A 27,764-nucleotide genomic window follows, 5' to 3' on the forward strand; every position below is an offset into this window, starting at 1 on the left:
GCCAGACACAGGCCTGTGTTAATGCTAAGTGTGTACAAGGTGCCACGCTGACTTGAACAATTGCACTGAAGACCCAGTTTCTGCCCTGTGCTCTGAGAAGCGCCTGCACCAGCCAGACTCTGCCTCTGCCCTGGCGATGGGGCCCCAAGGTCAGTCTTCCTTTCTTGCGTAGGCTCAGGGTCACGATCAAGTCAATTTAGGACGCACACAGAGATGTCCAACGCGGCTGTGTATTCAGACTCTGGTTCCTACCTGCTATGCAGTGTTGGGTTTATTTTTCTTTCTTACTTTCAAATCCTTTCGGCCTTGTGTCAAGCGTTTATAATCCAGGCATTGGACGAAGAGCTGTGAGCAGCTGAGAAGAAAAACTCTTTGGTAGGCCTGGCGGTGGTGGCACACGTCTTTAATCCCAGCACTTGGTGGGGGGGCAGAGGCAGGTGGATCTCCGAGTTCGAGGCCAGCCTGGTCTACAGAGTGAGTTCTAGAACAGCCAGGGCTACACAGAGACCCTGTCTGGAAAAGTCAAAAAGAAAAAAAGAAAAACACCATGGTTGACTCTGTGCTCTCCAGGAGTTGGCCTTTCTGTAATAATTGCCTTTTTCCAAACATTGCTGCTCAATGTTCAAATGACCTTATGGGATAGATGCTGTCACTGTCACCTGTATTTGACAAATGAGAAACTGAGGCACAGTGAAGATCACAGGAGCTCAACAAGGCAGGACTGGAATATAGACAGTTGTGGTTTGGGAACAATACTCTTTTTTTAATGTTTGTTTGTACGTGTGTGTTCAGAGGGCAGTTTATGAGAGTCAGTTGTCTTTGTCCACCATGTAGGTCCTAGGGATTGAACTCATCTTTGTAGATGTATCCAACCGTCTTATTAAATAAGAAACACAGAACTAATGCAATGAAGAAAGCCAAGAGATCAGCCTTACCCGCCTGCTGCAGCTAGCCTCTTCAGCCAAGAGACCTCTACGAAAGAGACCTACTTCCTGTGTGTTTGTCTTTATATAGTCTTTCTGTTCTGCCTTCTCATTGGTTGTAAAACCAAACACATGACTGCCTCAGGTCTTCTATGGTATTGAGATTAAAGGCATGTGTCTCCAATGCTGGCTGTATCCTTGAACACGTAGAGGTCTACCTAGCTCTGCCTACCAAGTGCGCCACCACCGCCCGGCTCTTGTTATGACTCTAATAGCTCTGACTCTCGGGCAACTTTATTTATTAACATACAATTAAAATCACATTTCAGTACAAATAAAACACCACCATACATCTTCAGGTATAACAGCAGGCTTCTTTACCCACTGGACCATCTTACCAGCCCCCATCCCAGTTCCCTTAGGACTCCAACCAGGTAATACGCCCCAAGTCACACTCAGCCCAAACCCATGTTAATGACTCTCGGCCGATAACTCCCAGAGACTCTTGTAGAATTGGGTTGAAAATCCATGACTAGAAGCCACTGGACTTGCAAACAGGATTTACCCAGTCACCACAACTCCTCATTTTCCTGATCCAGTCACCAGCCTTGTGTTCCTGAGCTGAGCTGTCTTGGCTTTTCCAGCATCCTAGGAGGAACAGCACCGTAGTGTCCAGGTGCTGCATTTCATTCACAGGGGAGGCCTCGGTGACCATCGGGGAGATGGCGGGAGAGGGTAGGGATGCTAAGGTAGCTGGCTGTGTGCATGGGGGCCACAGGGAGGAGACATACAGGCACCTGTACACTTATTTAGGATGAGGGATGGTTCAGTCAGTAACATGCTTGCCTTGTAAGCAGATCTGTATTTATTTATTTATTTATTTATTTATTTATTTATTTATTTATTTATTATGGATACAGTGTTCTGTCTGCATGTATGTATGACTGCAGGCCAGAAGAGGGAGCCAGATCTCATTACAGATGGTTGTGAGCCACCATGTGGTTGCTGGGAATTGAACTCAGGACCTCTGGAAGAGCAGTCGGTGCTCTTAACCTCTGAGCCAACTCTCCAATCCCCCAGAAACCATTCTTTTTTTTCAAGGTTGAAGAGATAACTCAGTGGTTAAGAGGGTGGTTGCTAAGCTGAGCAGTGGTGGTGCACACCTTTAATCCCAGCACTCAGGAGGCAGAGGCAGGTGGATCTCTATGTAGGCCAGCCTGGTCTACAGAGCTAGTTCCAGGAGAGCCAAGGCTACACAGAGATACCCTGTTTGTAAAAACAAAAACAAGAGTGTGGCTGTTCTTCCAGGAGACCTGGAGCACCCATACCTCTGCTCACAACCATCTGTAACTCCAGTTCTAGGGAATCCAATGCCCTCTTCTGGCCTCCATGGGCACCAGACACACATGTGGTTCATAGACATACATGCAGCCAAAAGACCATATACATAAAATAATAGTAAGAGTAAGAAAATGGAAGGGAGGGAAGGAGGGAAGGGAAAAGAGGAGGAGAAGGAGGAAGAAGAAAGCTTGGAAGTGATACTTGCAATCCCAGCTCTAGGGAGGCCCAGACTAGTGGATCCTGGGACCCACTGGCCAGCCAGCCTCACCTACTTTATGAGTTCCAGGCCAGTGAGAAAGTCTGTCTCCAATAAGTAAGGTGGCAGCCACCTGTGTCCAGAGGTGTCAAAGGCATCTTTTCCTAAAGGGAGCAGTCACCCAGAGTGACACTCTAATAGCTGGAGTCCAACGTGGGTATAGATTTTTTTTTTTTTTGGGTGGCTGGAGAGACAGCCGTGGGTGCTGGGAACTGAACTCTTATATTTTTGGTTGTGAGCCTAGCCTTTAAAGGCTGAGCCATCTCTCCAGCCCTCTTTTTTTTTTTTTTTTTTTTAAAGATTTATTTATTTATTATGTATACAGTGTTCTGGCTACATGCATGCTTGCAGGCCAGAAGGGGGCACCAGATCGAATTATGGATGGTTGTGAGCCACCATGTGGTTGCTGGGAATTGAACTCAGGACCTCTGGAAGAACAGCCAGTGCTCTTAACCACTGAGCCATCTCTCCAGCCCCTGTGGGTATAGATTCTTACAGTGACATTTGGGCACAGTCTGGTCTGAGACTCTTCCTCTGTATATAGGGCTCGTCACCCCCATCCCAGTGACAGGCAGTGTCAGAGCAGTGAGCATCCTCGGTGTTTGTATGGAGTCTCTCCTACCTGTGCAAACAGGATCATCTTTAGTGCCAACCCTCCCCCACCCCCTTCGGTAACACAACCCTTCCCTCTTACCTGCCCAGAAATTTGCATATTGGACTCACCTTGAACTCCTGCTGTGGCAGACACTAAACAATGGATCAAATGGCCGAGTTGCGAGGCCAGGCCTCGGGTAGAAGCCAGGGCTGTTTGCTCCTTAGAAGAAGACCGGGGAACAACCACCCTAACTGACTGGAATTTTGTACATGGTGCTCAGTTTTAGAAAGTGTTTAGACCAGAGCTGGCATGTGGCAAAGGATGAGCAAATAAGGGCCATTGTTTTGGCTGCTGGAAGCCGCTAGTGAAAATACAGAATGTTCCTTGGGAGAAAAGGGCACAGGGGTAACTAATGGACCAGTAGGGTGGCGTCTTTTCAGACACTCTGTCGTGTGCATCCTTTATAACAGAGGTACAAGGATGTCACAGAGACCAGCCACTAAGAAAGAATAAAAACCAGTGGGTACGTCTCAGTGGATGTAACCTTTAAGGACCTCACAGGTATCTGTGGCCCCCAGACCACATTCCCTGTAAGTCCTTTATCCATGAGACTTCTCCAGCAGAGGGCATGTTGGAGTCCTGTCCTACCTCCCTGGTCCTTGATCCGGTCTCTATGACACTTGTCAAAAGTACTTGTCAGGGCACCCAGGTCCTTGTGTGATATGCTGCCCCACCCCCAGATCATGATCTCCTCCAGAGAAAGGGTTCACCCTGGGAAACCCCAGAAAAGTGTAAGGCTCAGTAGGTGGCAAGTACTGGCATGTACCTCGAGTGAAGACATCTGGAGGTAAAGGCCTGCTATTACAGCTTGACCAAGAACAGCCTCCCCTGGAAGGCAGATGTAGATTGGGGAGTCCTAAGAAGCTGGAGTGGGTGAGAGGGTGGCCGCTGCTCCTGCTGGTCCCTGATAGTTCAAGTTCACTAACTGAAGAAAGGATGGTGGGGGAAATCTGCAGACCTGGGACTGCAGGGGGCCGGAAGATGTCCCAGGTGGCTCTTCTAAACCTCCACGAGAGGAAAGCACGTGGGGCAGGATACTTATTTTTAATTATGTGTGTGCACCTATGTGTATATATGTGCACATGTGTACAGGTACCCTCGGAGGCCAGAACAGGGCATGGGTGGTAGGTAAGTGGATCCAGGTCCTCCTCTGCAAAAGCAGTACTTGCTCTTAACTGCTTAGTCATCTCTCCAGCCTAGGAGGTGGGTTATTTTATCAAAGCACTTCCTAATTTTCGTGTGTGTGTGTGTGTGTGTGTGTGTGTGTGTGTGTGTGTGTGTGCAAACCTTCATGTGGCTGCACAAGCATATGTGCACACAAGGTCATTCTCATATGTCATTCCTCTTCTTTTTTTTTTTTTTATTGACTGGAAGGAGAACGTAAGGCTTGCTGTATCTGTGGTCAGGGGTCTGTAATTCTCTTCTAGGCTTACTTTATTACTAGATATTATTAATAGAGAAACAGAAACTTTAAGTGGATTTGAATAAAACCAGAATGACTCTTCCTAGTGCTGGAGGTGGTAGGACTTAGATCTGTCAGTTTGGAAATTTTATCTATTTATATATATATATAATTTATTTAACTTTATTTTATGTGTGTTTGTATGAAGGTGTCAGATTCCCTGGAACTGGAGTTAGAGACAGTTGTGAGCTGTCATGTGGGTCTTGGGAATTGAACCCGGGTCCTCTGGGGGAGCAGCCAGTGCTCTTAACTGCTGAGCCATCTCTCAAGCCACCCCCCCCCCAGTCCTGGAACTCACTCTGTAGCCCAGGCTGGCCTTGAACTCACAGAGATCTCCTGCCTCTGCCTCCCGAGTGCTGGGATTAGAGGTGTGTGCACCACTACCTAGCTAGGCTTATTTTTTAATGTGCCTGTGTGCCTGCCTGCTTGACTGTATGCACACCACATGTATGTAGTGCACTTGGAGGCCAGCAGAGGGCATCAGATTCACTGGAATTGGAGTTCCATGCACCTGTGAGTCACCCAGTGTGGGCGGTGGGAGCTGAGCCCAGGTCCTCTTCAAGAACAGTCAGTGCTCTAAGCTCCTAAGTCGGAGCTCCCACCTGTCACTCATTTTAACTAAGTCTGGCCCTCCAGGAATACTGGCTCCAGGCTGGCTTGGAAAACCTGCAAGAAAGAGCAGCTGTAGAGGAGTGTAATCTGAAGACCAGAGAGAGCCTGGTAATGTCATCATTGCCTCTGTTGGTGCCCCTGGATGGCTCTGAAGCCAGCGGTAGGGAAGAGAGACAGCCACAGCGCTCTCTGCTTAGCAGGGCCTAGGGCTCCAGGCCCGAAGCCCAGCTTCCCTTTGGCCTGGCCCCCTCTGGATGGTGACGATACCTTGCATGTCAACTCCAAATGCTACCTGGGTTTTCTTTTGCTGGTTCCCTTCTGGAGTCCCTCCCCCCCCCCCACATTTCCTCGGGGTTGTGGGATACAGAGAGAAGCAGGAGAGGTCTGAACATTAAGTGCAGTCACATATTTTATTTGAGCCTCATTTCTTTGGAGAAAGGGGAACAGAGAGGAGAGGAGGTAGTCAGAGACACTCTGGCACAGTTCCCAGAGACGTGGAATATGTGCAGGGAAGGCGGCACCAGAAATCTGCTGAAGGGGAAATCTGGGACACCTGGGGACAGACCTCAGAGATAATGTCGGCCTTGAGTCACGCAGCCTGGGAGTATGATGGGCATGTGATCCCAGAACCCAGTAAGAAGGAATTCAGCAGGTGGAGGGTCACAGAGCCAGGACCGATGGCTTATACCCAGCCTAGATCTCACGTCCAAGTGATGCCTTTCGGGCAGGGAGGATTTGCCAAGACAATCTGCCTGCTATCTAGTTCCAGCTCACCTACCACGTGTCCTCGTTTAATTGGGGCGAGCGTGGATAAGCTTGTGGCTGCTTCTTCTCCACGGCGTGTGTCCGGGGTGGAACCCGAGACTGGGAGCTTGGAGCCCCGAAGCGGTAGAGAGTGAAGTAGTTCCGCCAGGGGCTCCGAGACCTTGCCTTGGCCCTAGGCTGGGGCTTCCTCTCTCTCTGTGTCTCTAGCTCCGGCTCCAGCTCCTCCTCCGTCTCAAGCTCTGTCTGGGCATCCGTCTCAAGCTCTGTATCTAGGTCAGATTTGGCTTGAATCTCAGACTCCAGCTCAGATTCAGGTTCCAGCTCTGACTCCTGGTCCAAGTTCAGGTCCAGATCCAGACTGAGCCCCAGATCACTGTTCTGTTCAGAATTCAGCGTGGGCTCCAGGTCAAACTCCAAGTCATCCTTAATGGGCTTATGGATCTTGACGAAGTTCGGACTTGCACGTTGGGAACCCTCCATGATGCTGCTACCGGTTTTATGTCTCAGATTGCTCATATTGCCATTCTGCAACAACACACATTTGGAGGAGTTAAGACTTACGAATTTCACTTCCAAGCAGTCAAGGGATTTCAGACCACACCAGGACGTAAGGTCCTAGAACCATGGCTTTATTGCCCAGCTCTGCTTCAAATCTGCACTGGTTTCTTAGTTCTTCACTATTCTTTGGGCTCAGTCAACTCCTGACTTCCACTCTCTGCCTTTTCTAGCTAGACTGGATTTCAGGAGACATCTTGTCTTCTTTCTTTATCTCAGTTGCCAACCCTAACACCATCCTGACGCTTCTGAGGCTGTGGAGCCTGGTCTCTCCCTTAGCTGTACCGGCAGCCGGCACTGCCTGACACCGCCCAGCCTTCTGGAGCCTGCCCCTTCCAGCTCATCCATTTCCGGCCTGTGCGCACGCGCGTGGACAGTCTTCCTCCTGGATGCAGCTCAAAGGTGGCCGGCCAGGCTCCCCGCTTCCTCTGTGGCCCAGCTGGCTCCTCGGGCACACACCCTCGTTCATTTGCAGACCTGTCCCTGGCTGGACTCTATGCTCCTTGTAGAACAGGGCTTGCTTCTAGATGTCCCTGGTATCAGATACTTCAGAGCCTGACACACACCAGGTGCCCTCAAGACGTGAACTCGTCTTGTGGAAACATTCCCCAGCGCTCACCCCTTCTCTCCTTCCTTCCTGGCCTGGTAGTTCATGGCTTCTCTGTCTCTGCTGGCTTTTTAAAGGTCCCGGACCTTGATCTGGGGGCCCTTTTCTTTTCCGCCTATTCTCTCCCGATAGGTCATTTTATGGAGGCCCCTAATTTTTGTTGCCTTCTGTATGCAATGAATGACTCCTGGGCTCTAACACTCCCTGTGATCTGCAGGTGTGCGTGCCTTCCTGAGTGGGCACCTCCCCCAGGTCATTTGAGGGTTAACTTGAATTCAATACAAGGTAAAGCCTGCTCTTCCCCCAGCCTCCTCCTCCTTAAATGCCAGGCTGGGGAGGGCACTTTCAATGCTAACTCTTTTTTTTTCTTCTTTTATGTATATGAGTATTTTACCTATCCGCATGCCTGGTGCTTGTAGAGGCCAGAAGAGGGCATTGGATCTTCTGGAACTGGTATTACAGATGGTTATGAACCACCATGCCAGTGCTGGGAATGGAACCAGGGTCCTCTGGAAGAGCAGCTGGTGCTCTGAACTGTGGAGCTGTCCCTCCAGCCCCTCAGTGCTAACTCCTAATGCAAGTCCCGAAAGCAAAGTCAGGTGAGCAGAGAGATGCTCCTTAAAGAACACTGGTGCTGATGTCCGCCAGAAGCCACACCCACTCCCAGCCTTAGTTCGGACACTCCAGAAGCTTCTCCCACCAATCCAGGGACAAGGCAAGACCTATCACTCCTGCTCACCCTGTCCTGAGGACCCCGACTTCAGCAACAGGACATAATAACAAAGTAAGAATCCTAACACTGAAAATAGTAGATGAGCACTATTTTTGTAATTAAAATACTATTACATTTATTTGTGTGTATATGTGGGGGAGGGGACATGGGCATATGTGGGCACATGTGTGTGTGGACACGTGGGGGGCATGTGTGGGCACATGGACATGTCGGGGGCATGTGTGTGGGCATTTGTGGGCACAGGTGTATGGGTGGGCACATGTATGTGGGTGGGTGGGCACATGTATGTGGGTGGGTGGGCACACGTGTGGAAGTCAGAGGAAACTTGAGAGAGTCAGTTCTCTCCCCCCACCGTGCGGGTCCTGGGGACTGAACTCTGGCTGACAGGTTTGGTGGGTGATAAGTGCCTTTACCTGCCGAGCCTTCTTGATCGCCCTGTAACTTTTTTTTAAATAAAGAAAATCCATGCGAATTAACAATGAACCCTCTCGTGACTGCTAGAATAATCCACAAAGTTGGTCAAATAATTTTTGAAGTCCCTGCTTTCCTGTCTCTTGGAGCTTTCTGTCTGTTGTACGCAGCTGACTAGTGGAGCATCTGGTGCAAAAGAACGTCGCTTTTACTGTGGTTTTTAGTTTGCAAGCGGGAAGGATGGTCTTGCTATACTGTCCAGGCTGGTACCAAACTTGTGAGCTTAAGTGATCCTCTGCCTCAGCTTCCTGAGCAGGAGGGTTATAAGTATGAATCATCCCATCAGACAGTGAAGACTTGTTTTGAAAAGCAATTAACAACAAAAAACAAGTAGACAGGGGATGGGTAGCTCAGCAGCTCAGAGCACTCTTCAGAGGGACCTGAGTCCGGTTCTGGTGCATACACCAGGTGGTTCACAAGCCCTTATAACTCCAGCCCCAGGGGATCTGTATCTGGCATTGGTCTAGCTGAGGAGAGCCAGATGCCTTCCTGTGATTGGCACATTCAAAGACTAACTAAACACAGAGAATGCCCATGTCCAGAAAGAAAGGAAAGTGGAACAACACACATCTCAGCTTTCTCTGTAGTTTTGGGTAATTCTCCAGGAAACCTTGACAGGGATTTTGTTTGCCTTTTTGAGGGCAGGATGGAGCCTGAAGAATACTGGTAATAATGAGTTAGGAAATTGTGGACTAGAATGCTGATGTCACTGGACTTCTTAACCAGTCTTCAAATGTATTATGAACTGATGCTGATCAAAACAGGATGCCACTAACAGAGTCACAAAGCAACAGCAAACCCCTAAGGTTTTTCATAAAATGCTTGTGTGAAAAGAGTTTCTCAAGCCGGGGAGCAGGAAAGGCTTACCCAGTAGAGGTAAGTAGGTGCTAGAATTTGTGTGGCCTTCAGGATTGATATTGAAATTATCAATATCAATGAAATTATCCCACTGTGGTGGAAATAAGAAGAGAGCCTTTAGGGAAGCAATTAAGCACTTGAGATTGCTTGACCATCGAAAAACAAAACAAAGCTGGGTGGGCAGTGGCTCACACCTTTAATCTTAGCACTCAGGAGGCAGAGGCAGGGGGATCTCTGAGTTCAAAGCCAGCCTGGTCTGGAAAAATATGTTCCAGGACAGCCAGGGCTGTTACACAGAGAAACCCTGTCCCCCCTCCCCCCCCCAAAAAAAAACCCAAACCCAAACCAGAATAACAACAACTGATGGAAGACACCCTAACATCAACTAAGAGCACCCTGAACACCGCCACCATTAGGGAGATGGTTAAAGATCAAGGCGTGAGCTTGGGAGTTGGGACCACTTTTGCTCTGTGGCTGTCTGGTCGTCTGGATAGAGCCATGAGCTGCTCTTGGCTTTTGATGGCTTTCAGGGCAGAGCTATGGGAGAAACTACCCACAGTCTGTCACTGGATGGGCCAGAAGACCGCACGCCTTGAATTCAGGCCACAGCCACCCTGGATTGCCACCACCTCCAGGTATCCAGCAAGAAAAATAGCCCAGGTTCCAAGTGATTTCTAGATCCAAAGATCACTTGGTGACTGAGTAGAGATGAGACTCTTGACACTCACCCTAGATCCACTGAGCCAAAAACTCAGGGTGCTGGGACCCAGAGGGCCCAACTGTCTTTCTCCGGCTGGCAATTTTAGGTGATTCTGATGGACACTGACATTTGAGAATCAATGGACACCTCTGGGAGTAAGAAAGGCACCTTTGGTCCCAAGGGCTGGGATTAAAGGCATGTGCCACCACAGCCCAATTAGAGAATTCTTAAAAAGTCTTTTTTAGGGGTTGGGGATTTAGCTCAGTGGCAGAGCACTTGCCTAGCAAGCACAAGGCCCTGGGTTTGGTCCTCAGCTCCGGAAAAAAAAAAGTCTTTTTTACATTGTGTGTGTGTGTGTGTGTGTGTGTGTGTGTGTGTGTGTGTGTGTGTGTTTAAAGCACATTTAAAGCCCATGTGGAAGCCAGAGGACAACTTGTGGAAGTATGTTGGTTGGTTCTCTGCTTCCACCATGTGGGTCCCAGGGATAGAGCTCAGACTGGCAGCAGGTGCTGTGAGGACGTGACAGCCAGCCCTAACCTGATGGCTCAGTGTCATTGCCTGCTTTATCCCAGTCATTAGAGACATTTTCCCCAGAGTGCTCAGACCTGTGTAATAATTTACACACAACTCCCCTGTGATGGCTAGGGAAACTTAATGTGGTGCCAGGCATCCCGTGAGGGCTGTTGACCTTTGCCCTGGAATGCCTGAGATCCTAGTGGCCTGCAGGTGAGATAACATGATGATGAAACCAGACAGTGTTGGCCCCAGGGGCAGAGCCAAGCAGATCTCTGAGTTTGAGGCCAGCCTGGTCTACAGCCAGGCTACAGCCAGGGCTACACAGAGAAACCCTGCCTTAAAAAAGAAAAAAGAAAAAAAAGCTGGAGAGATGGCTCAGTGGTTAAGAGCACCAACTGCTCTTCCAGAGGATCCGGGTTCAACTCCTAGCACCCACATGGCAGCCCACAACTGTCTGTAACTCTAAGATCTGACACCCTCACACAGACATACACACATACACCAATGCACATAAAAAATAAAGATAATAAATTGTAAGAAAAAAAGATAGTGGTATTCCCACTGTGAGGCATTTAACCACTTGCTTTCTGCTTTTGGAAACTCACTTATCACTGTGGGGCTGGGAAGAAGTGAAGTGGTCTCTTTATTACAACGGGGAAGAGAAACACTGTAGGGAAGAAAAGAATTTTCTTGACCAGCCATGGATTCCATAGATAATTGTAATGTCCACCTTTGATATCCACCTTTATAAATCCTTCCTGCCGGGCGGTGGTGGCACACGCCTTTAATCCCAGCACTCGGGAGGCAGAGCCAGGTGGATCTCTGTGAGTTGGAGGCCAGCCTGGTCTCCAAAGCAAGTTCCAGGAAAGGCTCAAAGCTACACAGAGAAACCCTGTCTTGAAAAACCAAAAAAAAAAATCCTTCCCGTAGCAAACCCTCTGGCACTAGGGCTGCCATGCTTCTGCTAGCAGTAAGAATAAATTCAGTTCATCTAAATCTGAACCGAGTCTTTCCCAGGGGATTGGACACAACAGTGCCTTTCCCCACTGAGCCATCCTGCCGGTCCGCAGGAGAATTCTCGCTCCAGGTGGGGGTGAACCCGAAGAGCTCTGAGGTTTAGAAACGGGAGTGGACTGCAGAGCAAACCAGAAGGACTTGTTGACAGGGAAAAAAACTGTTCTGCAGAAACAGGGGCACATAACCTGTGAGACGTCTCAGCAAAACCCAGGAAGGGCAGGTTGGGGGGTGAAGAAGAGCTGTGTTCTGTAAGTCTGTGCATTTTTCATTTCTCCACATATTTTAAAAACACTTATTACCACCACAGCGCTTCTCTTGTCATAAAAATGCAAAAACAAAGACAATCAGATAACACTACAGACTCTGATCTGGGAAGCCCAAAGTCCACTCGGGGTTAAGAAACGGTTCAAACTGCTGATGTATGTGTCTTCCTCTCTTGCATCTGGTCATGATGAATGAATGAATCCTCATTCCTCACAGTGTAAGTAATCGCCCCAGTCCTGGGAGGGCAGACATGCCTTCTGCTCACCAGACTTAGGACTCACCTGGAGGTGGTGGTAGGGAGGTTCTAGAGTCAGTCTAGGGGAGGATTTCAAACGTGCAGCAGTCGGCAACTGGCGTGACACTAACCACAGGGTGATATGCAAGGACGTCAGAGGCCTCTGCTGGGCTGGGGCTGAGGTCCTGGATGGGACACCCAGGTGCTGCGGCAGTAGGGGTCCTTGAAAGCTCAGGCCTCCGCCATTTATGATTGGTCCCAGGGCATGCTGGCACAGGTGCAGTCCAGCCTTTCTGGGACACCCTTCACCTCCGATCAGGCACCCCCCTCCCCTCTCCTCCCCGGCCTGAAGCCCCCCGGCCTCCAACCTTGTCCGACTCCGAGTAGGTTTCCTGTATCACTGTCTCATTTGCATCCATGCTCAACTCCGAGGGCTCGGGGTTCTTCCTGGACAAGGCATAAAGCACGGCGTCGTGGAGACTGAGGAAGAGCTGGGCCTTCGTGATGCCTTCGTCAAAGAAATCATTCTTCTCGAAGGACTTGACCACAGAGGCTACAAGCCAAACCCAAACACACAGGGGTCAGCGCCTGGGAGCCGAGCCCCGGGGCCCAAGATGCACACTCTCTCACAGGGTGGAGGGTACTACTCACTGTGACACCCTGAAAGGAGCACCAAAAGGTTGGCGTTGTAGAAAGCATTGCACATCTGCAGGGAGAGAGAGCTGGACTCAGAGAGTGAGTGGCACACACACGCACACATGCACACACACATGCACACATGCACACGCACACATGCACACACACACGCACACGCATGCATGCACACACACGCACATGCACATGCACACACACACACACGCACACACACCCCAGGAGCAGCCCACTAGCCAGCTGGGCTCTAACCCCTTGTCAGCCGTTCACTTTGGGGGACTCTGTACCTCTTCCTTCCAAGCCCATGAGCACTGGGTGAGTGGCCCTCTGAGTGCCATGGCTGGGGACACAAAAACCAGGGCATCTCATGGTGGGTGGGGGGTGGGAGGTTGGGGGTAGTGTTGCTTAAATCCTAGGCAGGGAGACTATTCCCATGGTAACATTGACGTGAGGAAGACTCGGGATAGACGGGGCAATGATGCTCTTGGCAACATTCTAGGTATGGTTACCCTCCTTTTAAAGAAGATGTGTTTTTATTCATGTTCATGTGTGTGAGTCTGTGTATCTGCAATGTGTGGCTGGTGCTCATAAAGGCCATAGAGGACATTAAATCCCCTGGAACTGGAGCTACAGACAGTTGTGAGCTGCCATATGGGTGCTGGGAATTGAACCTGAAACCTCTGGAAGAGCAGCCAGTGATCGTAACTGCTGACCATCTCTCTCTCTCTCTCTCTCTCTCTCTCTCTCTCTCTAGTTAGTTAGTTAGGGGTTGTTGTTGTTGTTGTTGTTGTTTCCAGACAGGGTTTCTCTGTGTACCTTTGAACTTGTCCTGGAACTCACTCTGTAGACCAGGCTGGCCTCAAACCACAGAGACTCTCTGCCTCCTGAGTGCTAGGATTAAAGATGTGCGTCACTACCGCCCGTACTGTCTATTTATTTATCAACCCCATGTTCTTTATTTTAGGGTAAGTGGAACACAATAAATTCCTCCAATAAGAAATGCACAGAACCATCACAGAAGAATGAGGAAGCCTGGACTTTAGGGTATAGATGGAGACCATGAGTCTCACAGCTGTAAGGCAAAGGATCCTGGCTTGCCTGGATCAGAAAGCCTTCTGTGTAGGTCAGGTGTGGGAGCCAGGATACAAGGTGCCTCTGTAAGAATGGGAGGCAAGAGAGGGGAGGTGAGAAGAGCCAGGAAAAGGCAGATGCCTGAAGCTCTGAAGCACTGAGTCCTGGACTTTTCAAAGGAGGGCTGTTGTGGGGGCTGCTGGGAGAATGGAAGGCAGCCGTCCCTCAGGCAGCATCGGAGAGTATGGGCTGAGGAACTCTGAAGCAGCTGCAGGAACAGCAGGAGACTAGAGGAAGGCACCCTGGCCCGGCACAAAGGCCTAAGATGGAAGAGTTCTGAAAGGAGACCCAATGAATTATATTTGGATCTAAACTGGTGGTGAGGGCCAGGCATGGTGGAGCACACCCTTAACCCTTGCACTGGGAAGACAGAAGCAGGCAGATCTCTGCTTGTCCCAGGCCAGCCTGGCAGGTCTACATATCAAGTTCCAGAGTTCCAGACCAGCCAGTGCTATATAGTATGAGACCCTGGCTAAATAAAAACATTTAAAAAGGCAGGCAGATCTCTGAAAATTCAAGGCCAGCCTGGTCTACAAAGCGAGTTCCAGGACAGGAATGGCTACACAGAGAAACCCTGTCTCAAACAAACAAACAAAAATAAATAAAAATAAAGAAAGATCTCAGGCCTAAACTCACTATGTGGCTGATGATCACCTTGAGCCACCCAATTCCTAGCTTCCGCCCCCAAGCGCTGAGATTATAGGTATGCATCATTGCAACCCGCTTCTCCGGTGTTGGGGATGGAACCCAGAACTTCGTGCCTGCTGGGCAAGTGCTCTGCCAGCTGGGCCACATCTCCAGCCTTTGGGATGCTCATAATGTTAACTCTCTAAGCCCAGCTCTCTGCACGGCCAGTCAGTTTTCCTGCTTTGGAAAGCTGCTCACAGCCTCAGCTCAAAGAGGAGAAGCTTCTTCAGGAGTATGAAGGTTTCATACATCAGGATCCAAGTCAGAAGAGGGCATGCCCAATCAAAGGAGCGCAGCTCACAATGGGGCGGATCCGTGAGAGCCGGGAGGGAGTGTCCAGCATGTTTAAACTGCGGCCACTGCAGAGAGGGGTGGAACAGACAGAAATGTCTGAAAAGGCGGCAAACAACACAGCCAGAATGGTAACCAGGCAGCCATGCTGTCCGTTCTTCCAGAAAGCAGAGGCCTGTCAGAGCGTAGGAGGAGGGGACCCTGCTGGGACCCCATAGGCAGGGCCAGGAGCAGCTGAAAGGCAGGGTGTCGGGGGTGGGGGGTGGGGGGTGGGGGGTGGGGGTGGGGGGTCAGTAACTGTCCTGGAGTTCCACAGTGGATGTTACATAGATACTGCCTCAGTGATATTAAGAAGCCACGCCCCCCGCCCCCCCCCCAGCCCCATTTCTTGAGAACTGGTGAATGATTCAGGCATAGGGAACTAACTGCTCTAGGCCAACACATCAGAGCTGGTCCGTTTCCTCTGTGTTCTGACCCAGCGTCCCCATCTCCAGTAACGGAGCCATGCCACGACTCACGGACTGACACCAGGATGGGGATGTGTGGGAGGGGTCAGAGCCGAGTGAGGGACAGGCCTCCGCGGTACCTACCTGCCTTAATACAACCAAAGCCCGACTGTCCACAAAGTGCACCATGGATAAGTCCAGAATGATGGTGTGGATGTTGCTCTGCAGACCCGAGTCTGAGTACGGGCCGATGACGGATCTGGATCTACTCTGTGCTAAGCTTTCTGAGGTTTCAAGCGGAGGCAGTGAACTGTTTCTTGAAGGGTTGTTGGACAACCAGGTTTTCTCGGTGTCCTCGTAGTTCTGCCCTAGGTTTCTCTGCGATGTGGAGGACACTGTGTAGGGGATCTGTTCCTCGGAAGTGGTTTCACTCTCCAGCTCCCCGTTGCCCAGGTAGGAGCAGCGGATCAGGTTAATGGAGGACTGGTCATGATCCTGTTTGTTTTCATAGCGCTCTGTGTAGACGACCTGGGATGACAGAGGGAGGTGGGACCCTGATGAGACTCAACTCGGGCTGAAGTCCTTGTAGACTCAGTGTGTCCCCAGCTCCCTCCATCTCTCCTTTGAAGCTTTACCTCCTTGTGCATCTTTTTATGACGGCCCCACAATCACTTCATGCTCACAATCAAAGCCATATCCTAGTTTCTCACCTCACTGGTCCACAGAATCTTCTTCCCAACCAACTGTTTGTGTTCATTAGTGACATTAGTCTGTGAGCCAGACTTGAAGTCACCTTCACTTCTCAGGTCCCAGTGAGTCTCCAGTGTTTATTACAACTTCCTGTAAAGTGCTTGCTTGTTTTTCACATGTGTGTATGTATGTATGTATGTATGTATGTATGTGTGTGCCTGTGTGAATTATATAGCGTGTACATGAGGCCGAACATGTCACACATATACAAGAGGCCAGAAGAGGTGACAGACCCCCTAGAACTGTAGTTACAGGCAGTTGGGAGCCGCCTTCTGTGGGTGCTGGGAACCGAACATGGGTCCTCAGGAAGAGCAGGAAGTGCAGTTGGCTGCTGAGCCATCTCTTCAGACCTGTACCATGGTCTCTGTCAGGCTTTCCTCAGCACCTTCTTGCACGCATGCAACAGTCTTCCATCCAGCTTTCTTAGGAATACGGTGGTTGATTTCTGGAAGCCTGTCTTTATCTCTGACTGCACCCAGTCTCCTAAGAGACCCAAGCAGCTGGTATACGCAAGGGCAGCACCAGGGGCTGGAAGTGCCACACAGTGCAAGGCACCGGTGTGGCCTCTGCATGTGGCCTGCGATGGCTGACCTTGTCAGTGTGACTGGATTCATGATCACCTCCTTGTCCCTTCCTCACCCTCCACTGTGTCATGCCTGCCTGACAATGTCAGCCTTTCTGTGACCCTGAGAGTCTCAGGGTCCTTGCCAAGTGCACTGGTACAGAGGACCCTCTCTGTCTTCCAGGCCACACCAATGTCAATGTCTCTCTCAGCAGCACACATTCGTTTGCCACGCGGGGCCGCCGGGTTTCTGAGTTCACGCCACTCTCAGTATACCAAAGTTGTCTGAGTCGTCAGAAGCTAAACAGACTGTGCCAAGGATGGCAAACTCACATGGCGCTGAATGTCACTGTTCCGAGTAGACATTTTCAAGTGGGGCTGGAGAGATGGCTCAGCAGTTAAGAGCACCTGCTGCTCTCAAAGAGGATCAGAGCTCAGTTCCCAGCATCCATTTCGGGCAGCTCACAGTCATCTGTAACTCCAGCTCTAAGGGATCTGATGCTTTTCTGACCAGTGTAAGGACCTGCATACACACACCACATACATACACCATATATATACACACACCACATATACACACACCATATATACATACACACCATATATACACACACACCATATATACATACACTCCACACACATACACATATCATACACACACACCATATATACACACACACCATATATACATACACATGCATATATGTACACACCATACACAAACATACTATATATACACACACACCATATATACACACACATACATACACACATACCTTATATACACACATACCTTATATACACACACATACATATATACATACACCATATATATGCCATACACACACCATATATACACACACATACATATATACACACACCATACGCATACACACCAGATACACACATACATGCATATATGTACACACCATACACAAACATACTATATATACACACACACCACACACACCATATATACACATACATACATACACACATACCTTATATATACACATACCTTATATACACACATACATATATACATACACCATATATATGCCATACACACACCATATATACACCATATATACACACACATACATATATACACACACCATACACATACACACCAGATACACACATAAATGCATATGCACACACATACACATACACACATATATACTCACACCATAAACATACATATATACACATACACACACAAACATATATACACACATACATGCACAAACATATACACACATGATACACACACATACAAGCACATACACATATACAGAAATTTAAAAAAAAAATCAAGCCAGGCGATGGTGGTGCACGCCTTTAATCCCAGCACTCAGGAGGCAGAGGCAGGAGGATCTCTGTGAGTTCAAGGCCAGCCTGGTCTACAGAGTGAGTTCCAGGAAAGGTACAAAGCTACACAGAGAAATTCTGTCTCAAAAAACAAAACAAAACAAAACAAAACAAAAAATCAAATTGTACCATTATTTACCATCTAGAAAGGAAAAAAGATTAAAATTATATGCTTGGATTATACAAATATCAGAAATGTGAAAGATGTTTACTTTATGATTGAAAAAATACATTATGTCACATTAGTGGAGAGTTGACTTCCTAATTTAATTTTAAACCCCATGAATTGCTTCAAAACAATCTTACACATTTTGGGGGTTGAATATGTAAGCAAAACAGGCGTAGATGTGGACTGATAAACCTTAAAGTCATGCAGTGCGATACAGTGGCACACGTCTGTAATTCCAAGATTCAGGAGATCACAGGATGATTACTGTGAGTTCGAGGCCAGCCTGGTCTACAGAGGGAGTTCAGGGACAGCCAGAGCCACAGAGAGAAACTCTGTACTGAAACACAAAAAAAGGAAAAGGAAAAGGGGAAGTGTGGGGCGTTTACCCACCACCCCCACAGCTTCCCAGAGTTTTCTTGAGTGCGAGCAGCAGGAAATATTAGATAGAAGGATTTATAGCAGAGAATCTTGCGGAGATAAACAGATAGAAAATAAAGGATAGCCTCGAGAGGGCCTGGAACCTATTCCAACGGGCCCCGACTGTCTCTGGCCCAGGGTTTTTATAGAGACGCCAAGGGGGTGGAGCAAAAGACCTCCTCCCCCAGCACAGCCAAGTGCAGGCCATCTCAGACACCTGCACTCAGGCCCGTGGTCCTGATCATCCTCTATTCGGACCTGCTGGTAAAGCCACGAGGAACCCCAGAACGGGCTCCCACAGGTCCCCCCTTCTTAATATATAAAAAAATAACGATTAATGGCTTACAGCAATCTCCATAGCTGTTACACCTCCCAGTATGGGAGTAGAGGATGATATAAATGGCATATCTCTTTTGAATTAGGTCCAAGGTGACTACAGCAGTCTTAGCTGCTTCAAGCCCTTTCTAAACCAAAACTCTTAAGGTGACTACAAACTTAAAGAATCCCTTAGCTTCATCATTACCATTAACAGGTTAACATAAATATTGCTATACATAGTCACAATTCTCTCAATCTTACAACTCAAAACAAACTCTTAACAGAACCATTAGAATTAGCATATATGGTGCTATATATAGTTAACAATTTTCTCCGTCTTACAACTTTAACTCAATCATTTGAATTTTCTTGTTAACAGAACATAGGAAAAACTTCGATGTATTCACAAACTTAAACATTTCCTCAATTCCACAAAGCCAGGGTGCATTAATATCAATAGGTTTCTTTGAACATAATTCAATCTCATATCTCCTCCTTTTCTTTATAATTTTTAAGCAAAATCTCAAGCCTAGTTAGAAAACCCAAACTTTTCTGTTTAAACAGTTCCATTTGTAACAAAACCAGTTCCATAAGTAATTCCATTTTTACATAAACAGTTCCACAAAACAATTCATAAATCTCCAGTTAATAAAGCATATATGCATACACAAAATTGCATCTTGATTCTAAGTAGAAATACATTTCTTCATTTAAACAGTTTCATTTTTAACCCAATTCCAGAAAACCTTTCCTAGGTCATTACTATAAGTAAGCTCAAAATTGTCCCATTGCAATGAAATCTCTATTGTTCATTTCATTTAAGTACCAAAATTCAAATGATAAATTCTGGTACTAGCCTTCCAAATATGAGAAATCCATAACCAAAATCTTTTTGTAATTTTATCTCATTTTAAGTTCAAAAAGTTCAAACAAGAAATAAATTCTGGTATCAGGCTTTCACTTCCAAATATGAAGAGACGTTTTTCAACCAAAACTTTTTGTAGTTAATTTTTGTTCAAACAAGCGTCTCTGCAACTTTTGTTCTCACAGACAGACCTTTTTAGTTATAGTAATATTTTAAACCGCACCGTTTTTGCTGTTAGCTCAGGTTTTTCTGTGCTGCGTTGATATTCCACGGATCTCAGCTGCGGATGCCTTGTGCTGGTTCTGTCGTCCGCCATTCTTAGCTTCTTAGCAGCTTCTGGAGCTTTTGAAACCATTCAGACTGCCTACTTTGCAGTCTACTAGGACACTATCTCCTTTGTCTCAGGTGTTTTCACCATATACATTAATAGACTCACACTTAACATTTACACTTTTTCACAAATTCACATATAACATTTTTTGCCTTGCAAAGCATTTAGACTCATTTAACATTTACACATTTTTACAAACTCACATACATGTTAACGTCTACTTATTTATACTTTATAGAACTACTTTAGCAAATATATTTCCTATTAATTCTTATATACTTATATTCATTCCATCTTATTTCTTATTTAAACTTACATTTACAACTAGCATCTTACAAGCTTATTACTACATGTCTTAAGACTACCTTAGATACTTCTTACAAGCTTATATTCTTTAAGGAACTCTATAGATCTATTTTACAAACTTATATAGGCTACCATTAGCATATATCTAACTTAGCAAACACCTAAAGATTTCTTAACACAGATCTAACAAAACAGCATTTTTACAAACTCATGTATCTTATTTTCGTCTTTCTAACTTCTTACTCTTAATTATTATCACCATCTCTATTAGAAAGATTCTCTTAACTAGACAGGAAGTACGTACATCATTTCTAAAGTTTACAGTTTATAGTTAGCTTTGTTATAAAGCACTGGGATTTAGGGAGTGTTGTCATTATAGAGTTGTGATACTTGTTGCTAGGGGTTTGTAACATTCTCAGGATGATGCCACACTCCAAAGTTGCCAGTTCTCTCAGCAGTTCCGGACAGGCAGAGATGCACTGTCAGCGGTAAACAGTTTTTAACTAGAGGCTGTCCCTTCACCCAAATTCATAATAGTCCCCTAAGAACTTCAATTCAAACAAACGTTTCTATCACAGCAGTACTTTTGGTTTGTTCTACTGAAAAACTTTATGCTGAGGGTGAAATTACTGTATTTAGTTGCTGTAAAGCTCTTCGTCAATACTGCACAGCTATTAGGTGATATTTTAAGGATTTTAAAGTGACTTGTTTGCTCTTATAGGTAGCTTTTTGTCATCCCACTACCGTAAAAACTTTGCACAACTATTAGGGTAAATAAGGCATTTTACCAACAGAGCCCCAAACCGTGAATCACCTAGTTCCGTATCCTTTCAATTTTTCATCGGAACTGACACTTAAACCCTTAGACGATTTTCCTCCTTATTTTTAAAAGCTGTATTTTAAGTTTAGAGCTGACAAAAGTGTTTCAGGGCAATGTCGCCATCTTTAGTGGAAAAACTACCTTTCCCAGAATGCATTTCCCTTATATCAGTCCATAATAATATCAGTCCCATATCAGTCCCTTATATCAGTCCCTTATATCATTTTCCTTATATCATTGATTTCCCATAGTTCTTTTCGGGTCTGAGAGTCAACTGGTTCTTTTTTACCAGACTTGCTTACAAATTCTTGTCCGGGAGGTTTGAACAAAGTTTTTTGCTTTTGCAATGGGAGATTTGAACAAGCATTTTACATTTTTAGCTATGGCACATTGGGAGGTTTCTATTCTCCTCAGCTGGCTTTAACAGGTGTTTCAACTTCATCAGACACTGGACCCCGAATCAGAACCACACCTGCCTCGTTAGCCGGCATTGAGGCTGGCATTTCTGATAGCAAGTTTCCTCGGGGCTTGTGTTGGTTTTAGCCAGTCAGTGAAAAACAAGATCATTTGTAACAGAGCTTTTCCATAGCTCCTTCAGAGATTTCCTCCCACTGATCTTATTCTCATTTTGCTTGTTCCTTCCCCGCCAGATGCAGAGCTTCAGGTATCTGTCTGCGGCTCTGTACCTCTGCTAGCTGCCTTTGGAGGTAGGGGCTTTTTTTTCTCCCCCGATTCTGCCTCAAACTCAAGCAGCTTTGTCAGGTCATGTATTTTCTGGGGAGAAATCTGTCCCCTCTGTTTCTTCAGAGTCTTTCTCCCTGACAGTATCCAGTTTGGTCTCAGTTTATCCCCTCTACCCAGAAACAGTTTCTGACACTAGAGCAGCGGCTTTCCCTGCTACTGAAGGTAGGGGTTTTTGTCCGTTTGTTTTCGGGGTCTGTGTTGTTTGCGTACAGACTGAAAGTCTAACAAGGGAGGTTTTTGCCATTTCTAAACTCCCATTGGACAGGTGCTTTGCCTCATCAGGCCTTCACCTGGCCCAGTCCCCCAGTGGGTTGTGTTTGCTTGTCTGGGTGCTCAAGGACAGAGCTTATGCCAGAGGCAATCACCCCTCAGGGCTACACTCCCTCATCTCAGGGCGTCAGTTGAAACAAAGCTTTTCTCAAAGAGATGCTTTCTCTGACAGAAAAAGTTTTACTCCTGGATAGTTCTGCTCGGCCCTGGCTGGGCTCTTTCCCCAGACAGCGTTCTGACTCAGCAGCACAACTGTTTCAGACACAGTTCAGCTTTACTGTTTTCCCAGAAAGGTCCTTTCTCTGATAGGAAAGCTTTTTCTCAGATTTCTTTTTGCAGTTGTGGACCTATCAACCCGGGACTTGTAGGAAAGCGAATAACTGTGCCGTTCCCACCGGCTTTAGTTTTGTTTGTTCATTAGCAATCTTCCCCTGGGTCCTGCACCTTCCTGCCTCAGCTCTGTGCTCCAGGAAGTTTACAACTGCAGGAACTCTAGTATCCCCGAAATGCACTCCAACTCAGAGACGCTGGCCAGTCGCCTCTGGGTTTTTGCTCAGAAGCGAGGATACAATGCTAACAGTTTCAGGGAATCCTTGCATTGGACGATGAGGAGCACCTTTTCATTCTGAAACGCTCACTCAGAACCTTTGCGGCCTCAGCTCGGCTCTAACTGAAAAGCTTGACTTTTTTGTTCTTCTCAAAGTTTCCTGCCCTTTGGGCTCTGTAGCTTTTCACCCTTGCTCTCCCCCAAGCGTTTCCCTCAGGGTACTCTGACCCACTGTCTTTTACTAGCTTGAAGAGACAGAGCTTAGAAGGGGTTTATTAGAAACTTGTCCTTGCCTCCTGCATTGCAGAGAGGATTTTTAAAGCTTGAAAGAGAACTTAGAGAGGTTTTGCTGTCTTAAGTTTGTTGTTTTCCCTTAGAGCTAATCACAGGTGGTCCCCATACTAATATCTTCAGGTGATTCTACTCTCCTCTTTCTGAGAGAGGTTAGAGGCTTTTAGTTTTTAAGTTTTAGAGAGCTTTTGAGAAAGATTAAGGCTTTTTAGAGATTTTTCCCCCAAAATTTTCCAAGAAAAGCTTTAGAGTTTAAGAGAAAGATTTTTCCCCCCAGGAGAAAGACCAACTTTTCCCAAAACTTCCCAACTTTAAACTTTGACTTCTTACACCCCCATTTTTGCCTCAGGGAGAAATTACTTTCTCCTGCCGCTTGGATTTGGCATTTCAGCTGTCCCCAGGTCAAAAGCTTCCATAGGAAACTTTTTTTTTCCCCATAAGCTCAAAGAGCTTTTTTACTACCCGTAAAGCCCAAAGAAAGATTTTTTTTTCCCCAGTTTGCTTTCAAAGCCCCCAAAGTTAGAAAATTGAAGTTTTTCTGTCTAGTTGCTTTACTTATTTTTTCCTACACAATCTTACACTTTTAAGTTTTTCCTAAACTATATTACTACCCTATACCTTATACTTATCACAGATAGAAATTGAGAAAGGGATAGAAGATAGAAAATTTTGACAGAAGAGAATTTCGCTGCAGCATCGGACATCCTTCCAGTCCGCTTTCCTTTTCTCTCGAGGATAAAACCCCTGCCTCACCAAAAAATATATAAAAATATATTTTTTTTCATAACACCGGCATGCCTTTCCACTGGCAGGGCTGACTCAGCACTTTCACCAAAAACTCTGTATTAAAACTATTATTTTCCTTTATCTTTAGTCCCTATTACTTTGTCTTAAGTCCCTGTTCATTTGTCTTTAGTCCCCCTTTTTTTGTTCCCCTTTTTTTCTTCAGTCCCTTTTTTCCCCTTTCTTTAGTCCCTTTTTCCCCTTTCTTTAGTCCCTTTTTCCCCTTTCTTTAGTCCCTTTTTTTTCTTTAGTCCCTTTTTTTTCTTTAGTCCCTTTTTTTTCTTTAGTCCCTTTTTTTCTTTAGTCCCTGTTCACGGCGCCATTCTGTGGGGCGTTTACCCACCACCCCCACAGCTTCCCAGAGTTTTCTTGAGTGCGAGCAGCAGGAAATATTAGATAGAAGGATTTATAGCAGAGAATCTTGCGGAGATAAACAGATAGAAAATAAAGGATAGCCTCGAGAGGGCCTGGAACCTATTCCAACGGGCCCCGACTGTCTCTGGCCCAGGGTTTTTATAGAGACGCCAAGGGGGTGGAGCAAAAGACCTCCTCCCCCAGCACAGCCAAGTGCAGGCCATCTCAGACACCTGCACTCAGGCCCGTGGTCCTGATCATCCTCTATTCGGACCTGCTGGTAAAGCCACGAGGAACCCCAGAACGGGCTCCCACAGGGAAGGAAGGAAGGAAGGAAGGAAGGAAGGAAGGAAGGAAGGAAGGAAGGAAGGAAGGAAGGAAGGAAGGAAGGAAACACACACACAGACACACACACACCCATACAGACACAGACACACACACACACACACACACACAGAGACACACACACACACACAGATACACACACATAGACACACACACAGACACACACAGATACAGACACACACACACAGACACACACAGATACAGACACACACACACACAGACACACACACACAGACACACACACACAGACACACACACACAGACACAGACACACACACACACACACACACACACACACACACACACACACACGAAATCTGCCGTTTGCATCAGGCCCAGCCCACGTTCTTGCCACTGCATCTCCTCTTCTGTCCCACCACCACCCCGACTTCACAGGGCCCTCGCCCCATGTCCGGAGTCCACTGAGTGCCGGCTCGGCATGTGCATTCATGTGTGTGGAGCCAGGGTTTTTCCTGGAGGGGAGCGGCGGTTTGCTGGTAAAGGAAAGGGCGGAGGAGCAGGAAGGACAGGCGTGGCTCACCCTGGGCTCCGGCTCCAGCTCTTCACAGTCGCAGAAACACCGGCAAATACTGTGTTCCGATACACTGGTCTGACTTGTATTAAACAGGGTGAATATTTCTTCTTCTTTAAGAGGCCTCTTCACCATATTGACCTGGGAGGCAGAGGAGGGTCACACAGAGGCGCCTGTGTGGAAGGAAGGGTGCTGGAAAGGGAGGCCCCAGGCTGGGGGAGGCCCGGCGGGCGGGCGGGGGGGCGGGCGGTGGCCTCACCTCTTTCAGCAGCTTGTGCTTCAGCTTGTACACGTTGACAAAGGTGAGGGAGCTGCAGCACTGCAGGATCTTCACCCCAGGGATGAGCACCGCCTGCAAGACACGGGGCCGGGGGCTGGCGTCGCTGGGGGAGCGGGCAGCAGCGAGGGGGCGGGCGTCGGGGCGAGGGGGCGGGCGTCGCGGGGGGGGGGAGCGGGCGTCGGGGGAGCGGGCGTCGGGGCGAGGGAGCTGGCTTCGAGGGAGCGGGCGTCGGGGGAGCGGGCGTCGGGGGAGCGGGCGTCGGGGCGAGGGAGTGGGCCTCGAGGGAGGGGAGGAGCGGGCGTCAGGGGAGCGGGCGTCGAGGGAGCGGGCGTCGGGGGAGCGGGCGTCGGGGGAGCGGGCGTCGAGGGAGCCGGCGTCGGGGCGAGGGAGCGGGCGTCGAGGGAGCGGCGGGGGGGGGAGCGGGCGTCGAGGGAGCGGGCGTCGGGGCGAGGGAGCGGGCGTCGGGGCGAGGGAGCGGGCGTCGAGGGAGCGGCGGGGGGGGGGGGAGCGGGCGTCGAGGGAGCGGGCGTCGGGGCGAGGGAGCGGGCCTCGAGGGAGCGGGGGGGGGGAGAGCGGGCGTCAGGGGAGCGGGCAGCAGCGAGGGAGCGGGCATCGGGGGAGCGGGCGGCCGGGGAGCGGGCGTCGGGGGAGCGGGCAGCAGCGAGGGAACCGGCAGCAGTGAGGGAGCACCAGGGCCTCTGCTCGGCAGGAAGTATGAACCACACGGAGCTTCTGGCCTCGGTGGGGTGAGGGCTAGAAAAGCCCCTTCCCATTTCACCCCCCAGCTCTCCCTCCCCTCTCTCCAGGGTCTCACTGGGTCTCGCTTGCCTCTGCCTCCAGAGCACTGAGGTCAAAGGCCAGCAAACACCTCCACACCTGTCACCTTGCTTTGCTGTCCTCTTCCATTTCCCACTCTTTAGCTAGCCTCCCTCCCTCCCCCCGCCCCGAATCCACGGTGAGAGGGCCCTCTGCTGGCTGTAGGGGTGAAAGGACACCGGTCCCCTGGAGTCTCATGCCCCCCACGGCCTGTGAGAGGGCTGTAGTGCCTTGGTGAAGGGCTGGGCCGGGCTGGCTCTTCTCCACACTCCGCTTCCCCTTCCATATGTGTGTGGGCACACAGGCGTGCAAGTGCTCTGAGGTGTATGAGGTGCATGTGTGGAGGGAGGCCAGAGGTTAAGGTCAAGTGTCTTCCTCAGTTGCTGTCCACTGTTTGCCGAGGCAGGGTCTCTCACTGAAATCCAGAGCTCTAGGACTCCTTTAGTCTAGATACCCAGCTGGTACCAGGATGTCCTCTCTGGCCTCCCAAGCACTCAGATTCCAGTGAGCTCTGGGGAGGTGAACTCCACACACACACACACACACACACACACACACACACACACACACACGTGCGTGGCACTGGCTTTGCCCACTGAGCCATCTGCCCCATCCCTGGGCTGGCTTCTTACCTCCCGGTAGTCATTGATGCTCCTGTAGATGTTGGTGTTGGGGATCTGACCCAAGACAAGGATCTTCGATCTAGAAGGAAAGACACCTGTCTTAGGTCCCCTGCGCCTGGCCTTGCCAGGCTGCCCTCCACTTACCAGAGCCTGAGTACCTGTGCGAGCGGACAGTGATGACAAAGAATGCAAAGACTAATGAAATAAGCAGTCCCACGTCTAGTCCCAGGAAAATAGCACAGGAAAATGTCACCATCCAAACAACCTTGTGGGAAAAGGATGGAGGGGAAGCAGACCGTGAAAATGAGCAGAATGGACCTGGCCCTTGAGGCTGTCTAGACATTCTCTGATAGATTCCTGATCATCTCTCTCTCTCTCTCTCTCTCTATTGCTTTCCCAAAATGTCATTTTCCCTGTGTACAAAGTGGAGACAATGTTATCTACCTGGTGGATGGTAGGACGGGTTGACATGAGAAATCACACTTGGAAAGCCAATCAGAACTCATGGAATGATAGTTAATTGTCTGTAATTAAACATTTATTTTAAATGTGTAATTATACATATTTATTTTTTAAATTTTATTTATTTAAGTATGTATGTGAGTGCTCATGTTGTTGTGGTAGTCATACGTGTGTGCAGCAATGACTGTACATGTGTGTGCCTGCATGTGGAGGCCAGAGGAACTATATATACACTTTATGTTTTTCAGACTGGGTCTCACATTGGCCTAGACCTCCTTGTAGGCTAGGCTGTTGGCCAGTAAGTTCCAGGGACGCCCCTGCCTCTGCCTTTCTAGTCTGGGATTCTAAGTGTGTGCCACAATGCCCAGCTTTCTCAGGTGGGTTCCCGGGTCTCTAGTGGCAAGACTGACTGACAATACCCATGATTGCCCCTTTGGAGATGCTTGGGGATGCTGCCTCAGCTGATTCTGTTCCCTCTGCAGGCTCCAGCTCCACCCGGCCCCCACCCCCACCCCCCGGGGCCTCTGTACTCACACAGTCGTATTGGTCCTGCCTCCACAGACTGGGTAAGTTGTAAATGGTTTCGAGGTAGGGTATCACATTGCTCAGGATGATCCCCGCCAGTACGGCCT

The 27,764-nt window shown here is 48.4% G+C and overlaps 1 protein-coding gene across 1 annotated transcript in view; it reads right to left on the reverse strand.

The window, feature by feature from the left end:
* Positions 1 to 5,636: 5,636 nt before the first annotated feature.
* The window catches only part of Slc26a8 (solute carrier family 26 member 8), a 65,000-nt gene continuing 42,872 nt past the window's right edge, over positions 5,637 to 27,764 (reverse strand). The window contains exons 12-20 of the mRNA XM_028888424.2: positions 27,667 to 27,762; positions 26,829 to 26,935; positions 26,680 to 26,749; positions 25,211 to 25,303; positions 24,961 to 25,092; positions 15,321 to 15,704; positions 12,622 to 12,676; positions 12,339 to 12,523; positions 5,637 to 6,539 (exon numbers count right to left, since the gene is read on the reverse strand). Coding sequence (XP_028744257.1) covers positions 6,024 to 6,539; positions 12,339 to 12,523; positions 12,622 to 12,676; positions 15,321 to 15,704; positions 24,961 to 25,092; positions 25,211 to 25,303; positions 26,680 to 26,749; positions 26,829 to 26,935; positions 27,667 to 27,762 — 1,638 coding nt within the window. The 3' untranslated portion in view covers positions 5,637 to 6,023. The remainder of the gene's footprint in view (positions 6,540 to 12,338; positions 12,524 to 12,621; positions 12,677 to 15,320; positions 15,705 to 24,960; positions 25,093 to 25,210; positions 25,304 to 26,679; positions 26,750 to 26,828; positions 26,936 to 27,666; positions 27,763 to 27,764) is intronic.

This window comes from Peromyscus leucopus, chromosome 16_21 (genome assembly GCF_004664715.2).
Source record: "Peromyscus leucopus breed LL Stock chromosome 16_21, UCI_PerLeu_2.1, whole genome shotgun sequence".
NCBI lineage: Eukaryota > Metazoa > Chordata > Mammalia > Rodentia > Cricetidae > Peromyscus > Peromyscus leucopus.